At 39.7% G+C, this 18,268-nt stretch overlaps 1 protein-coding gene across 2 annotated transcripts; it reads left to right on the top strand.

Moving 5' to 3' along the window:
- Positions 1-4,302: 4,302 nt before the first annotated feature.
- rnf169 (ring finger protein 169) lies at positions 4,303-16,743 on the top strand. Of its 2 annotated transcripts, XM_035791402.2 has the most exons (7): positions 4,303-4,426; positions 5,228-5,625; positions 6,299-6,366; positions 6,692-6,778; positions 6,911-7,005; positions 7,221-7,323; positions 13,385-16,743. In XM_035791402.2, exons 2-7 carry the CDS (start codon positions 5,238-5,240, stop codon positions 14,618-14,620), a joined length of 1,977 nt encoding a protein of 658 aa, XP_035647295.1. In that variant the 5' UTR covers positions 4,303-4,426; positions 5,228-5,237; the 3' UTR covers positions 14,621-16,743. The 2 variants fall into 2 exon arrangements, with proteins under 2 accessions (XP_035647295.1, XP_052323037.1); XM_052467077.1 differs by lacking the exon at positions 4,303-4,426 and having other exon boundaries at positions 4,491-5,625.
- The last annotated feature ends 1,525 nt before the right edge of the window (positions 16,744-18,268 follow it).

Here is an 18,268-nt window from a genome sequence, read left to right as displayed (position 1 = left end):
CTAATGGACCGGCAACTTGTCTCCTTGGGTCAGAACCTCAGAGGTTCCACGGGGTAACTTCATGAAGTTCTTCTGTGTTTTGAATGGGACATCAAACAGACGATATTGCCTCATCGTTCTAGAGCTCCCATATCCTCTTTTTGTCATTTCATCGAGGAGTGCAAGCGAAGTGAAGAGGTTGTCATGAAGGAACTTGCAACCTTGAGGCACCTGAGATTGCTCTGCAACACCAAGAACGACACTGGGTCCATGACCCAACCCAGTCTCAGGGAGGAGGGTGTGGGGTGGTGAGGGGTAGGTCATCATCACTGATAACATTGTTCCTGTCATGATCAGTTTGCATAGGTTCAGCATATACATTCAACAGCCTGGCTGGCAAATGGCCTGTCTCCCCCTCATAGTCCATATCTGACCCATCTCTCTCGCAATCTCTGAGGGATAACTGCAATGTTGCACGCCTTGTCTGAGCAGTCACCGAGGTCCAACATATCCAGAACTTGACTCAAAGTGTAACTAAAAGAAAGAACAGAGTAGAAAGTCAGGTAGAACAAGAACTACAGTATGTGTTAGTATAAGTATTTGTATACCTAGATGCACTGTGTTATCCCGCCGGTCACTATAGTTGCCATCAACATGTTTACTCATTCTATGACCACACTGAACAAAGTTGAGTAATTGCAAATGCATATATCAATACTAGACACCTTAAAAGTTGACGTGTGCCAAAAATATTTGTCCTATCTGAATGTTAACATACTTTACTAAACTTTTGTTTGAGAGCTTTAATAATGCAGCTATAGTCTTCTCATGGTGCAACCAGGAAGTAAACAGCTCTAATCATGTGACAATTTACACTAAACATGTGACTGCACATATTTCATTGAGACCCTTTATTATTACAATATTTGCTGGAAATGCATTGATATATCATTCAGTAAAACGTTTAGAGCCTTATAAGGAAACATTTTTTTACGGTCACTATTGTGACTGATGGGATTAAGTAGGTTAATACCCGACCAGCCTTAGTCAGTCTGTAGTTTCCATTCTGATGTCCAACCTGTTTTTCTCTCCTGCTTATCCTACTTCGTTAGAGGAAATGGCTTTTCTTTCTGATATGTTTGTGCGTGCAGCAAAATCTAAGTGCCAAAATCCTGATGTCTTGTTGTTTGGAGCTAAATAGTGTCTGTTGTAAATATGTTCCATTTGTGTTAAACTACCTTTCGTACTCCCGCTAGCATTAGCATTCTCATCCGGAATACATTACTATTTAGCGATTAGCATTTGTCTGTGATGCTAGGCTATTTTCAGTTGTAGATCGCTCATGCTTATTATGTTTTATAATGTGTAGATATTTCTACATTGCTCTATTGTTCTTTGTGCATCTAGCATGTGTTTGGGTCCACATAGCCTGTTTAGTTGTTGGCACGTTGACATATTTTTCCCCAAACTGTGCTATAGCCTAAGTTCTCTTTTCATTACAGAACTACAATTAGTACCAGAGAGAGTGATGTTGTATGCTTGTGCGGATCCTCATTAAACCCTTAAACCCACTGCTTCCTCGTGTTCTGAACAGACACCCTGTGGTGGTTGCTACCAGACTAAAATTCAGCACCTAAGTTGTTTATCCCTTTTTATTGGTCTTTCGAAATCATAAACAACCCCTATTTTTCAGTAAATTGCATGTAGGTTATAGTTTATTGAGCTGCATGAATACACCACACAAAAAGCTTGTTTTCCTGCAATTCTTTGTAGTAATTATTTATGTTCACTACTCGGGCAATTGATTTGATGATTAAATCTATGCAAATAAATTACATGATTTGTTAGTTCATCCCTCTTCTTATTCTGTAATAGGTATATTGTAACCATGTGTTCAAGCTAATCAAATCAAAGTTTATTTAGCGCTGTCCTTTTAGAACCAGGAAAGGGCGCTCCAATCGATAACTCATCAAGATCTGTTGCCTATGCCTAATAGTCCAACTCATTACTGATCATTATTATTACAAATAGAAGATTCTCACAATGGTGCTCGTTTAGTAAAGTTACATCAAAGCTGAATCAATGTCTGGAGAGATCACATTACGATTAATTAGTATTTTATATAACCAAACTGAATAATATAGCAGGCCTATAACATTACTGTTACACCAAAAACAACCAATTTATTAATGCTATTTTAAGGATGGTTAACTGAAGCTGAATAGTCAAAAAAGGTATATCATACACCAAAACTCTGAGCCACTATGCAGGATACAGTATATGCTTTTATTGAAACAAAATACAAGAAAGGCTAATAGCTTTAACATCATCTGCTCTAATTCACTCACGAGACAATAAATCAAGAAGATTGAAATGCATAAGCTATTCCCATGAAACTGATTGAGATCAATCAAATGACAGAAACTACATGTGCATGCCACCGGTAAAACGTGAATAATTATCATTCAGGATTAACAGTGAGTGATGGCCTATTTTGAAATTAGGTATGCCTAACTTGGTAATTGAGGGTATTAAAGATATAACATTTTCTTAAGATAATATGTGTAGGCATAGGCAAATGTTGCAATTGTAGGATGCTTTTTATGCATATTTTATAACAGGGTTCTCCAACCCTGTTCCTGGAGAACTACCATGCTGTAGGTTTTCATACAAACCATAATCTAGCGCACTTGATTCTAATAATTAATTGGTTTATAAAATAAATCAGGTTAGTTACAACTGGGGTTGGACTGAAACCCTACATGACGGTAAAACTCCAGGAACAGGGCTGAGGAGCCATGAGAGGCTATTCAATAGGCTACATCTGTCTGTACAAATTTTGAGAATTATTCTATTTGCATATAAAAATAAATAAAAAAGCACCTTAAATGACAGCACCGTGGACAACTTCTCCAGTCACCCGGAGACTTCGTGCCACTATTTTTAAACTCTGCTGGCCACGTTTTAGCATTCTTCTTCATGTACATTGTGTCATAACCTACACTTGGGTTAGCCTAGACTGTAATTCATTAAACTGGACTGGATTATTTTACCGCACCAGCATTGCAATCCATGCACGATTTATGCAATCATTTAAAATGATTTATACTTTTATTTTTGAGTATATTTAAAACCAAATGCTTTGAGAATTTTACTCAAGTTGTATTTTACTGTGTGACTTTTCCTGGGTCATTTTCTATTAAGGGATCTTTACTTATACCAAAGTATGACAATTGTGTTCTTTTTCCACCACTGCCTGCAAGTCATCTCTAGCTGACACCTTTGCTAACAGGTATTGTGCCAATTTAAAACTTGCACAAGACAGTTCACAGAATTGTTAATTGATTATATATTTTTTCCAATTCATTATTAAATGTAGGTAACATATAGTTCATCCAGACATTCTTACAATTGCCTCGATTTGGCAGTCTCACCCAGATCATCATGGCTTTTGTAGTTCTTTTCGATAGTCACTTTAGCAGATAATTAGCATTTGCATTTGTTTTTTGGGGGGTGTGGTACTAGATTTACACGGTATCAAAATGTCACACCAGTGTAAACCTACACAAAACACTGTGCTTATTTTAAGTGTTACTACAATCCCAATGGGAAAAATTAATGGTGGAAAAACGATTGGAACCATTTCCTTGTTTGACCGCTAGGTTTTATGTGTACTGTGACTCATACTGTGGTACTCTATATGCTTTTTTAGTAGCCTACCTGTAAGCTTGCTCCGTAGGTGGAGTTTGCACATGGGCAGAATTTCCAAAGCTCGGTCCTGGGAACTCAAAGGGGTGCATGTTTTGTTTTTCTGTCCTAATACTACACAGCTAGTTCAAATTATCGAAGCTTCATGATTAGTTGATTCTTTGAATCAGCTGTTAGCGCTAAGCCAACAACCAAAACGTGCACCCCTTGGAGTGAGTTTGGGAAACTCTGCACTTGGGCTCGGCACGTGTATTCCAAGGTGCGAACTCCGCTGTTCCTGTTCCGGCAAGCTAAATCAAGCACACCCAATTTGTATGCCTTTGCTGCCGTTGATGCATTGAGTGACTGGGCGGGGATTGTTTTCAAACTAGAGATGGGACAAAGACTGAAGAGGAAGCGAGACAACCCACTCCCTAATTTTTCTGGTTAAATGACAGTCAATCAGGCACGTGCATAGATAGGGCTCTACCTGTGCAAAGCAAATGCCCCTTTGTCCTTCCAGTGCTCTTTTCGGTAGTGGTATAAAACAAATGCTATACATGTTTGTGTCCTTATTGTTCTTAACCCACTGGAGCAAGTCATCGTTAAATTATCATCTAAGTTTGAGAACCAAAACGCACATCTTGATTGTTGACCAATGATTATTCATCATTGGCGCGCAAAAACGGGTTTTCCGTATCCAGATTAGCGACCAGAAATACCGTTTTTTTCTCCTCCCGTTGTTCCTGGCAAAAACAGAGTAGGCCTACTTCATCATAAATATAAAATACATTTGAGAAATCTACTACTCACTCATAGCCAGAACAATAGGCTACCTGACAATTTGATAGATCATTTTTTAGATTCAGATATACATAGTTTGGGTGGCTACTGGCTATATAACTAACGATAAACAGCTGTAAAACTGTAATATTTTGGGATGAAGATGTAACATATTCTGGCGACTTTATTACATTATTTGTGAGAAAGAACAGGGTTTAACGGTTGGCACGTCGAACTTGCACTATGCAGACAGGTTGCCCTCCAAAGTGATGGCATGGTGCAGATAACATGTTTTCCATCCAGGCTATACATTTGGACAGCGATTGTGCTCCTCACAATTTTTTTTACGACTTGCTTTTGGTGGTCGCTGGTCTAAATGTTTGAGTACAGGATAGTGGCAACACATGTTGGGTTAGATATAGTAATGATAGGCTACAGTATTTCTTACACGCTTATATTTTGACTGTAATTGTGTTGATCATTGTTAAAAATAGTTTTGCTAAATACTTTACTCATCAGTTTGTGCTGCTTTCTCTTGTAATAATTTCTCAACAAGTCCGTGATCGCGGGTAGGCGGAATGTGGGTGCCCTTTTTATAGATCGAGCACATTCTCCCCAAAAGGTCTGTGCATGGCTCAATGAACTAATTAGACCAGAACCATCTGCTATAGCACTGTTGTCTATGGAACCACCCCCTTAAGCAGACCAGAACTGTTCATTGTTTTCAATGGTAAACGGCCTGAGTAACCTCTCTTAATTTATCCACCATCTTTGGTAGGGAGAGACCAATGAAAATGGCGGCGACAGGGTCCGTCAGATCCACCAGTAGATTGGGACACAAATGCAAAGCCAGGCCCGCAGATATGCTGAAAACTCGGACACATTCACAGCTGCTAACCTTGGAGGAGGCAAGGTGTCCGGTTTGTTCGGAAATTTTATTAGAGCCCGTAACTATGCCATGTAGCCACTCGGTGTGTCTGCACTGTTTCAAGCGGACAGTTGAATTCACCAGTTTGTGCTGTCCCCTCTGCCGGCTGCGAGTATCCAGCTGGGCCCGTAAACAGTCCCGGGAGAAAAGCCTAGTTAACATCGAACTCTGGGAAATGGTTCGACAGAGTTACCCACAACGATGCAAGATGAGAATGGAGCAGAGAGACTGTGAGACTGGTGGAGAAGGTATGCGTTTTTGATAACAACAGTTATTACAATTCAGTTTTAGAATGTTTGGGGTTGTATTGGGTTAGGGTACATACATTTGTGTATGTCGTAAGTTTTTTTTTTTCAGTCCTCTTAATTTGTTTCCAAGTATAGGTTATGACCACGAACACAAAGTAGGAGAACATAGGCTTATCGTTTTTATTCGCGGCAAACATTTTAACTGACAGTGGTGCGGTCATTCCATGTTGGCAACACCACTGCAGTGCATACAGTTTCATTTTTTTTCTCTTCACATTTACAATAGTGTGTTACTTTGTTGTTAAAACGATATTATTTGGAATTAGAACGGTTCTGTTACATTGTAACACATGCTATTCGACTCGGCGCTGTGCGGTCTCTCATTATATGGAATGATGGCCATTCTATATAACCAATAGGCTCTTGTAGAAGACTGAATAACCAGACCAGTCAGTTTTGATATACCCGACTTGTCTAGGCATAGAAAGTTTCACTGTGACTTGCCCAGACTTGTGCCGCTTTTTGTGGGAGGTACTACTCTATTGACACCATCTGTACTGTCTGGGGTGTTTTTAACTGTTATATATACAGTGGTTCCCAAACTTTTTTGACCCAGCTCTTGTTTTCAGAATCTTTTTGAGTAATTTTGATAATTTTCATTTTTTTTCCTCAGACATTTTCCGCTCGCCTGCTCAGGTATCCAAATCTGGAGAGATCCGACTGGAGTATGGAAAGCAAAAAGTAAAGGCAACCTTGTAATATTGGTTATTACAACAATTGTTGATTATTTAAATACAATAGTAGAGGTTTTGTGTCCCCTAAGTGCTTTTTTTAAATGATTTTTTTTACATTGTAAAATACCCATAAACCCCTCAAAAGGAAAGACCTATGTGTTTGAGACTTGGATTAGAGAAAAAATATACTCATATCATCATCTTATTCCTATCAGAAATTCCACTGTTGTAGATGGGCACACAACACATTGATTTTAAACAACCACGGGTTATGTGAATGATCCCTTGGGTTCAGTTACTATCAGTAAGAAGTGATTTTTTTTCTTTTTCAGGTCCCAATCAATGAAGAGAAAGAAGAGGGGAGGAGGAAAGTCCACCACAGAGAGGGATGTGGAACTCTCAAGCACTTTCAAGATCCTGTAAGTTTTATCTTGTAACTCTCTTATGACTAGATTGTTGAATTGTGAATGGATTGTTGCTCAGAATGCTATGCCAACACATTGATGAATAAGTGTAAATATGATGCTGAGATATACAACCCTCTCTTCCAGTTCTATGGGTTGCTGTCAGACTCGGAGAATGAAGAACCCATTGGGAAGAGAACCAGAAATGTGTCTGCGTTTGTTAGAAGAACAAAGATCTCAGCGTTTGTGTTATATTTGACATTTTGGGCTGCTTGTAACTGTGATAATGTCCTCATATAATAGTAATGAATAATAATGTTGCAATTTAAAACTTAATGCTGCCATATATAGATTTTTTGCACACATATATTTTTCAAAGCAATTGAACAATTGATGTTACCTTGAATGTTTTTTGTGCTTTTAATTCAGTTATTTACTCAGTCCCCTTTTCCCTCAGTGGTCTACATACCAATGTGGTGCAGAGAAGCCAGAGCTGTACTGATCCAGTAGAGGGAAGGAGAAAAATGAGGGTATCTACTCATCTTCCTGGACTGGACAAGGTATGATGCTGTGCTTTTAATTATGATTCCCATGTAAAGTAGCCTTTTGAGTGACTAAGATACTGTAGACCCCTTAATATATTTGGGGGATAGAAATGCTCAAAATTGTAGAGTTATTTTTCTCTCATGGCTAACAACCAGGAAGTTTGAAAAGAGGCTGAGTGGGCGGGGAGCTTATATTCACAAGCTCCCCTTTACTGATAGCCCTTTGAAACACAGAGGTCAAGAAACTTGCATGCAGTAAAATCTTCTCAAACAAATTTGGTGTTACACAAAGGAACTCAAACATCACTGAAATTGGCATGTCGCTCTTGAATCGGTTCACAGCCTCACTAACGGATGTGTTTACATGACAACGGCATCATAGTTTTGAACGACCCCCTCCCCGTTCTGTTTCATGCTTGCTAAAGACCTAGCTAGCCAGTAACTAGCTAACACCAGACACAGATGAAAGGGGAGACATAGAGTGCATTTGGAATGTATTTTTCCACATTTTGTTACATTACAGCCTTATTCTATCTACACACTACACCCCATAATGACAAAACAAAAGCAGGTTTTTAGATTTTTTTTGCACATTTATAAAAAATACAAAAACACCTTATTTACATAGGTATTCAGACCCTTTGCTATGAGCCTCGACATTGAGCTCAGGTGCCTCCTGTTTCCATTGATCATCCTTCAGATGTTTCTACAACTTGATTGGAGTCCACCTGTGGAAAATGCAATTGATTGTACATGATTTGGAAAGGCACATACGTCTATTATAAGGTCCCACAGTTGACAGTGCATGTCAGAGCAAAAACCAAGCCATGAGGCCAAAGGAATTGTCCGTAGAGCTCCGAGACAGAATTGTGTCGAGGCACAGATCTGGAGAAGGGTACCAAAACATTTCTGCAGCATTGAAGGTCCCCAAGAACACAGTGGCCTCCATCATTCTTAAATGGAAGAAATTTGGGACCACCAAGACCTTCCTAGAGCTGGCCGTCCGGCTAAACTGAGCAATTGGGGGAGAAGGGCCTTGCCAAGAACCTGATGGTCACTCTGACCGAGCGCCAGAGTTGCTCTGTGGAGATGGTTGTCCTTCTGGATGGTTTTCCAATCTCTTTCCTTTAAAATGAGTCAATAAGTATTCAACCCCTTTGTTATGGCAAGCCTAAATAAGTTCAGGAGTAAACATTTGCTTAACAAGTTACATAAGTTGCAATGGACTCTGTCCAGTTTTGAATAGCTACCTCTTCTCTGTACCCCCACAGTCTAGCAGTGAATTTCAAACACAGATTCAATCACAAAGACAAGGGAGGTTTTCCAATGCCTTGCAACGAAGGGCTCCTATTGGTAGATGGGTATAAAAAATAAAAGCAGACATTGAATATCCCTTTGAGCATGGTGACGTTATTATTTACAATTAGGAAGGTGTATTTATACACTCAGTCACTACAAAGATACAGGCGTCCTTCCTAATTCAGTTGCCGGAGAGGAAGGAAACCTCTCAGGGATTTCACCATGAGGCCAATGGTGACTTTAAAACAATGAGAGTTTAATGGCTGTGATAGGACAAAACTGAGGATGGATGACAGAGTGTAAAGAAGGAAGCCTGTCCAGAATAAAAATATTCCAAAACATACCTCCTGTTTGCAATAAGGCACTAAAGTTTTTAAAAAATGTGACAAAGAAATTAACTTTTTGTCCTGAATACAAAGTGTTATGTTTGGGGCAAATCCAAAACAATACATCACTTAGTGCCACTCTTCATACTTTTAAACATGGTGGTAGCTGCATCATGTTATCGGTATGCTTGTCATCGGCAAAGAATAGATATTTTTTTTTTAGGATAAAGGGAAACGGAATAGAGCTAAGCACAGACAAAATCCTAGAGGAAAACCTTGTACAGTCTGCTTTCCAACAGACACTGGGAGACAAATTCACCTTTCATCAGGACAATAACCTAAAATACAAGGCCAAATATACACTGGAATTGCTTAACAAGACGACATTGAATGTTCCTGATGAGATTAGTACGTTTTTTGACTTAAATCGGCTTGAAAATCTGTGGCAAGACTTGAAAATGGCTGTCTAGCAATGATCAACAACCAACTTGACAGATTTTGAAGAATTGAAAAATAATAATGTGCAAATATTGTACAATCCAGGTGTGCACAGCTCTTAGAGACTTACCTAGAAAGACTCACAACTATAATAGCTGCTGACGGTGATTCTAACATGCATTGACTCAGGGGTATGAATACTTAATACTGTAAATGAGATACTTTTGTAAATACAGTTGAAGTCGGAAGTTTGCATACACTTAGGTTGGAGTCATTAAAACTTGTTTTTCAACCACTCCACAAATTTCTTGTTAACAAAATATACTTTTTGCAAGTCGGATAGGGCATCTATGAAGCACGGGGGTGGCAGCATCGTGTTGTGGAGGTCCTTTGCTGCCGGAGGGACTGCACTTCACAAAATAGATGGCATCATGAGCCAGGAAAATTATGTGGATATATTGAAGCAACATCTCAATACATCAGTCAGGAAGTTAAAGCTTGGTCGCAAATGGGTCTTCCAAATGAACAATGACCCCAAGCATACTTCCAAAGTTGTGGCAAAATGGCTTAAGGACAACAAAGTCAATGTACTGGAGTGTCCATCACAAAACCCTGACCTCGATCCTATAGAACATGTGTGGGCAGAACTGAAAAGGTGTGTGCGAGCAAGGAGGCCTACAAACCTGACCCAGTTACACCAGCTCTGTCAGGAGGAATGGGCCAAAATTCACCCATCTTATTGTATTGTAGGAAGCTTATTGTGGAAGACTATCTGAAACATTTGACCCAAGTTAAACAATTTAAAGGCAATGCTACCAAATACTAATTGAGTGTATGTAAACTTCTGACCCACTGGGAATGTGATGAAAGAAATACAAGCTGAAATAAATCAATTTCTCAACTATTATTCTGACATTTCACATTCTTAAAATAAAGTGGTGATCCTAACTGACCTAGGATTAAATGTGAGGAATTGTGAAAACTCAGTTTAAATGTATTTGGCTAAGGTGTATGTAAACTTCCGACTTCTGGTATGTGGACACCCCTTCAAATGAGTGTATTCAGCTATTTCAGCCACACCCATTGCTGACAGGTGTTTCAAATCAAGCACACAGCCATGCAATCTCCATAGACAAACATTGGCAGCAGAATGGCCTTATACTGAAGAGCTCAGTGACTTTCAACATGGCATAGGATGCCATCTTTCCAACAAGTCAATTTGTCAAATTTCTGCCCTGCTAGTGCTGCCCCAGTCAACCGTTAGTGTGGTTATTTTGAAGTGTAAATGTCTAGGAGCAACAACAGTGAAGTGGTAGGCCACACAAGCTGACTGAACGGGACCGCTGAGTACTGAAGCTCATAGTGGGTAGAAATCGTCTTTCCTCGGTTGCAACACTCACTACTGAGTTCTAAACTGCCTCTGGACGCAACGTCAGCACAAGAACTGTTCATTGGGAGCTTCATGAAACAGGTTTCCATGGCCTAGCAGCCGCACACAAACCTAAGATAACCATGTGGTGTAAAACTTGCCACCATTGAACTCTGGATCAGTGGAAACGCATTCTCTGGCGTGATGAATCACCCTTCACCCTCTGGCAGTCCGACGGACGAATCTGGGTTTGGCGGATGCCAGGAGAACGCTACCTGCCCCAGTGCATAGTGCCTACTGTAAAGTTTGGTGGATGAGGAATAATGGTATGGGGCTGTTTTTCATGGTTCGGGTTAGGCCCCTTAGTTCCAGTGAAGGGAAATCTTAACATTACAGCATACAATGACATTCTAGATGATTCTGTGCTTCCAACTTTGTGGGAACAGTTTGGGGAAGGCCATTTCCTGTTTCAGCATGACAATTTCCCATTGCACAAAGCGAGGTCCATACAGAAATGGTTTGTCGAGATCTGTGTGGAAGATCTTGACTGGCTTGCACAGAGCCCTGACCTCAAACCCATCGAACACCTTTGGGATGAATTGGAATGCCGACTGCGAGCCAGACCTAATAGCCCAACATCAGTGCCCCACCTCACTAATGCTCTAGTGGCTGAATGGAAGCAAGTCCCCGCAGCAATGTTCCAGCATCTAGTGGAAAGCCTTCCCAGAAGAGTGGAGGCTGTTAAAGCAACAAAGGGGTGACCAACTCCATATTAATGCCCATGACTTTGGAATGAGATGTTCGAACAAGCAGGTGTCCACATACTTTTGGTTATGCATTTAATTTTCAATATAATTGCTCAAATTTCACTTTGTCATGTTAGGGTATTGTGTGTAGATGGGTTAGAAAATATATCTATTTAATCAATTCTGAATTCAGGCTGTAACACAACAAAATGTGGAATAAGTCCAGGAGTATGAATACTTTCTGACCACGGCCTTCTGCAAACACGCCTTCTCCGCTGTTGGTTACAAAGCGGTACTAATTTAAATTAGGTAAGATAATATCATGTTACCATTGGTGCATTAAAATGAGGGTTAGGTTCATTTCCAATGTTCCCTCTAAGCTGTGCCTGTGCAAGGCCGCGCACCTCCTCCCGAACTGATGGGCAGAAGAAATGCCAGGCCGCGCAGAGGCACAAGAGATTGAACTTAACTGAGTTCACCCCATTAGTTTGCACAATATAAATTAATGTTTTTTTCTGGGATCGAATCAACATTATATCAGTTCCTTTTCAATGCAACAAACCAAAACAAATCTAACTTTGCAAGATTAAGTCTGTGATTTTGTTGTAGTGATAGCCAGAGCGCAAAGGAGTAGAATTCAGGCGGGTAGCCCATGAGGGGTCTTTAAATCACCTGCAAATTAATTAAATGGAGCGAAGGCAGGCTATGGAACAGAGAGCTTTCAGGAAAACAACAGTTCCCGGGTTGGATTTTCCTCAGGTTTTCGCCTGCAATATCAGTTCTGTTATACTCACAGACAATATTTTGACAGTTTTTGGAAACTTTAAAGTGTTTTTTTATCATAATCTGACAATAATATGCATATTCTAAATTCTGGGCCTGAGAAATAGGCGGTTTCATTTGGGTATGTTTTTCATCCAAATGTCAATACTGCCCCCTACACTCAAGAGGGTAATGGGCTTTTCAGATCAAAGTTATGCATGTAAACATTTGTTCATATTCTATGCTAGTTAGCGAGTTATTAGCCCAGTTATAGATAAGGATAGGTCAGCAATGGGGAGTTACTGCTTCCTACAAGAGCATAAAACCTGTTGGCTACATTTCCAGCTGTCTTTGAAAAGCGAGTCAGGTAAATAGCGAGTCAGGTAAATGGCTTATGTCTTAATTAAATGGGCAGTGTTGTATTTTGAGACCGGCTTGAATATGCAAATCAGCCAATAGGCAGTGGCGTAGTCTACATTGTCTAATTTTCTGTATTATGTTGTAAAGTGGTTTCTTGCATCATGCAATGCAATTTACAGTCACCTATTTGGCCCATGGTGTTACAGACTAAGTAAAAAGTAATTAATGTCAAGACTTTCATAATGTATAAACGTTTTTTAAAGTCTCATGCAATGTAGGCCTGCATTGAACACCACATACTGTGTAGGCTATATGATAGAAATAAAAGCTATTTCCATGTGAAAATGTTATGGAATCTGCTACATTGGTTTTGTTGGTAGGTCTACATTATGCACAAATAGCCTTTTGGCTACTGTCTAAAACTGTAAGGTTGTACAGCCTTAGTGTTCACTGTAAACGCAAGCTGGAAGATGCACAAAATTCTCACAACGTTCAAGTTTACGCTCACAAGACCTAGAATTTAAGGGAACATTAGTGATGTCACCATATCCCTTTAATAATCCCCCCTCTTGAATCTAAGTGTTTGAGATGGGGGAGGGGACAAGTAACTTTAAGATCAAACTTGATCAATGTAGAAGCAACAGTCATTTTTCATACTTTGGTTGTAATACTTTCATCTGGTTTCATTCAAATTTCAAGAAAAATATGATTCTGACTGTTCATGACCTTTAAAACATTGATCTTCCTTTTTTTGTTGATTTGTTGTCTCTGTACAGGCAAGTATTGCTCACAGCTACAATGCAGGAATCCTTCTGTCGTCTGAGAACAGCCGATCTCTTTCGGCACCCATCATTGTCCAAGACAAGAGGCATAGCTGGCGAGGCGTCATCATGGCATCATCAACACCTTTTATGGTCCCCCAGTCGAAACAAGAGAGGTCCATTAGCCCTGAGAGCAATGACAGTATTTCTGAGGAGCTGAATCACTTCAAGCCAATAGTGTGTTCGCCGTGCACCCCTCCAAAGCGACTACCTGACGGGCGAGTGATGGAACCCACAATTGTGAAGTCCACCCCCCGGAACTTATTCCGCAGCCTGGAAAGGCCCACCAGCTATGAAGCGAGCCCTACTATCCTCCAGAAATGGAAGCAGATAGAGGTGGACCGTCAGTCTGTCAAAGTGACCTCGAAGGGTACCTTGACCAACCCCATGAACGAGGACCTTGTCTTCAAACCAAGCCCCATAGAGGAGAAGGACGGCAAGCCCTGTAGCTGCTCTCCAGCAGCAAATAAGGGAAAAGAACACTTGGTTATGTGTGCCAAGACTGATTCCTCTGGGCAAGAGAATGAAAGAACTTGTATACATAATAAACGAAGACTGATATTTGATCAGGCCATTGGAGAGACAGCCTTCCATCAAAAACAATTCACAAAGTTTCAAACTCCATTTGTAGCCTTAACCAGTGAGGAGACTGTAAAAGAATGTGGGGTTTCTTTTGAGTCTGTGGTGGTACCTGAATTACATTGTGGACCAACTTCAATTCATCAAAATCCAACCGTAGTACCACATGATATAAATGCCAGTGTTAGGATTTGCAAACTTAAATCAAAAGACTCACAGGATCAGAGAAAAGAGTTTGACATTAGAAACTGTGCCCAGAACCAACCTACCTCAAGGAGGGGCAAGAAGAGGAGCCAGAAGACCAAACACCTGGAAGAGACCGAGTCTGGACTCAAGAGGCCAAGATCCCAGAGCCAAGATGGTTGCAATATAGAGTGTGCGCAGGCTGAACTGTACATTCAACAGGTTCAGCAAGAGAGAGAAGACAGAGAGCTAGCGTTGAATCTTCAAAGACAGTTTGACAGGGAACAGCAACAAGAAGACAAGCAAAAGACCAGTCCTGACAAGTACTTTCTCCGGTCCTGCATGTCCAGTGAAAACAGAATCAAATGCAATCCACGCAGATCAGGAAGAATTTCCAAAAAGAATGAGCACTTTAATTGCTATTATTAAATGGTTATTCTTGTTTTTTTAAATTTATATTTCAATCAGACAACTTCTTGCATACAAGAACTATACTGCTTTTGTTGCCCAGGTTCCAAATCCATTGCTTTTAAACAGAAACTAAACCCAAGCTAGCCTATGCCATAAATTGTTCATCTTCATTTTGTTGTATTCCTGTTAGATGTAGTTTCTGTGAACATGGTTTTGCTGAAACGTTAGGTACTATCGTTATTTATTTTCTTCTCGTTTGCAGTTACTCATAGAATTGTAAAATAGACACAAAATCATCGTGCAGTTAATGCACTGTGAGAAAAAGCACAAATGATTCACAGTATGAGTTTGTGTTGAGATTCTGTGCAGACACTTCAAAATCTATGTTCAGGCTCATGTATGATTCTGATTCTAGCTCAGCCAAGGATCTGGACACAAGATATAGCACTATTACTTTGTCAGACCCTCTATTCAGATTTCCTGTTCTGTTCAGATTCTGTTTCCCATGGGGCAAATCACCAGTAATTCCTATCATCAAATTGAACTCAGACCTCAGAAGCTGATCCAGTGTTAGTGTTGTGAACATTTGAATAGTTAAAGGTGATCCCAGAGCTGCACTGCCATCCTATTGATTATTTCATGATCTTACAAGTCATATGGATTGGGTTCTGTCAATGTTAGACAGGTTTTGCCAGAGTAAATGGTTATAATTAAACCCCATCAATAAGATTTAACGATGTGAAAATCTGCACAGAACACCTACAATGCAGGCAGCCTGAAACGTGTGGGTGTTGAGGTCTTCAGCCACTCACTCTAAAATCTTCAGTTACAACGCAGCTTCTGGTCACGTCATATTGTTGAGTTAAAGGATCAGTGTTGCCAGGTTAAATATATGCAATATGTGTAAACTCTTTGCTGTAAACTATTACAGTAATATTGGAAAGGGGCACAATATTAACATGCTTTTTGGATGGTGATTTTCTGATCAAATTCAATTCCAGTATGTATTTTCTGTCAATCTTATGCCCACACTTCTACCTCTACACTCACTGTTGCGTTGTTGCTTTTTTCAATGATTTATGCCCCCTTTTTCACAACCACAAACCAAAATGTCTCTATGCATGTGTATGGCACTGCTTTATAAAATTTTAGCACTGCCTAAGCTTTATAGTTTTGATGTATATTAATCATGGGTTGACTGCTATAGTATGGTATTAATTAGGATAATTGTTTTATGCAATATGTCTATTGGAGATTCCACATTAATATATTTAATCAGCATTGTTATTTTTCTCATCTTTGAGTTGTAGTTACTATATTGTTTGAGACGCTTATTCAAAGGGCTATTATATTTTATTTGATAAATGTCTTTCATATTTTATTTGATTTCTTGTTTTCCTAAATTTATATTTTTCCAATGGCATATGCCAAAAATATGAGCTTTAATGTCCATTACTACTTAACATTTTTAAAGAATAAGATATTTCAATTTTATTTTGCACATAATTATGTACACAAATACTTGTATACTTACCTTTGTACATACAGTATAAATACTCAGATGCATATTTTAGTATTGGAGGGGAGAAATGGGTTAGTGCCAAATGGCTGATTTCTGTCGACTGTGTCATACATCTGAAGTTTTTTGTTTACTTTCCTGATTTTAAAGATTAGGTTATTGATTCTTTATAGTAATCAGAATGTACCACTTGTATAGCCTACATGATTCATTGACAGAACTGTACTTTGAAGGAAACAACTTGTTCTGATCATGTACATCCAAATTCTGAAGGAACTGTGAAACACAATAACACATTCAAATGCAAATTAGAGGTGAATTACTTTTTCTTTTTCATTCAAGTGCTTGTCTTGTTTTATCTTTCACTTTAAGTATGTAAAGAAGTTGGCATTTGTTATTCTGTATCTGTTTTTTTCCGGTATCTGGTATTGAAACGTTTGAATGCTGAATGGCTTTCCAAGACATTGATTTGACCACTCAACACAATGACAGCAAAGACTTGTAATCTCCCTCACATAATATTAAAATCATTGGTTTGCAGTTATATTTCAACTCATTGGAGGTCATACATGAAACAAAAAAAATGCTTTAAATAAACATCAGTTACTATCGCTTCAAATAATTCATTTGAACTTGAGTTTTTAGCAAAATTCCACAAATCTTAGTCTTTAAGCTTCAATTTTTCTTCCTCAAGCTAATTTCCTTGTAGCTACAGTTGAAGTTGGGAAGTAGTACATCACTGGGGCCAAGCTTCCTGACATCCAGGACCTATATACTAGGTGGTGTCAGAGGAAGGCGCAAAAAATTGTCAGACTCCAGTCACCCACGTCATAGACTGTTCTCTCTGCTACCGCACGGCAAGAGGTACTGGAGCGCCAAGTCTAGGACCAAAAGTCTCCTTAACAGCTTCTACCCCAAAACCATAAGACTGCTCTACAACTAAACTATTCAAATGGCCACCCAGATACCCCCCCACTGTTTATTATATATGCATAGTCACTTTACAAATTACCTTGACTAACCTGTACCCCTGCACATTGCCTCGGTACCGTTGATTGATTTTATTATTTATACATTTTTTTACTATGTTTATTTAGTAAATATTTTATTAACTCTGTTTCTTGAACTGCAGTGTTGGTTAAGGGCTTGTAAGTAAGCATTTCACAGTAAGGTCTACACCTGTTGTATTCGGCGAATGTAACCAATAACATTTCATTTTAATGGAATCCGGTGCGCTAGATTAGGGTTGGAGTGAAAAACTACAGGACGGTGGTTCTCCAGGAACAGGGTTGGAAAGCCCTGCGCTACGCAAACCTTGTATTCCTACAAGTAAAATGTTCAGGAAGTGGTGTGTTGACCATGCAGATTCGTCATTTTCCTGCCCAATTTCTGACATTTTGACATTCCTCCAGAAATGTATGGCTGCAGGGAAGTCCGCATCTACAGTACATTGAAAATGTATATGGAAGACATCTCTATGGGTCATGACCAGATTGCAGGTGCATCACCAGGGGCAGACCCTCTTGTCTAGCAATTAATGAAAGGTGCCTGTAGACTACGGTCCCCCAAGGCTCCTTCAATACCCTCATGGGAGTTAGATGTTTTCTTACGATCAACTATGAGTTCACCATTTGAGCCAATTTTTACTTGAGCTATGTGAGCTCTCAGTAAAGACTGCCTTTCTATTAGCTATTGTTTCAGCCAAGCGTGTTGGAGAATTACATGTGCTTTCTAACCATCCTTCACGTCTCACTTTAGCAGAAGATGGATCTTGGCTAAATCCTGCATTCTTACCTAAATTGCTTTCATCATCACATGCTAACCAGCCCTTAATCATAACTAGCATAACTAGAGACTATCACATTGGATTACCAATGCGGTATCAAAATCATACGCTGCAGCATGAAGACCTTCTCCAGACGGTGTGGTAGCACACTCCACCAGGGGTATGGCCACTTCATGGTCCCTGTTCAGAGGGACCTTCCTGGACTCTGTGCTGCTGCAAGTTGGGTAGCCCCCATGATTTTCATGAGGTAGTACAGACTCAATATTATGTTCACATCATCAGTGGGGCCTGTGGTTCTGGACACGGCACGCTCTCCAAACCCAGATAAGTGAACATACTGTGAACCTTGTACATACTTATC

The sequence above is a fragment of the Oncorhynchus keta genome, chromosome 18 (assembly GCF_023373465.1).
Source record: "Oncorhynchus keta strain PuntledgeMale-10-30-2019 chromosome 18, Oket_V2, whole genome shotgun sequence".
In the NCBI taxonomy this organism is placed as follows: Eukaryota; Metazoa; Chordata; class Actinopteri; order Salmoniformes; family Salmonidae; genus Oncorhynchus; species Oncorhynchus keta.
The sequence above is the reverse complement of the archived record's forward strand: the minus strand, read 5'-3'. Positions and strand labels throughout refer to the sequence as shown.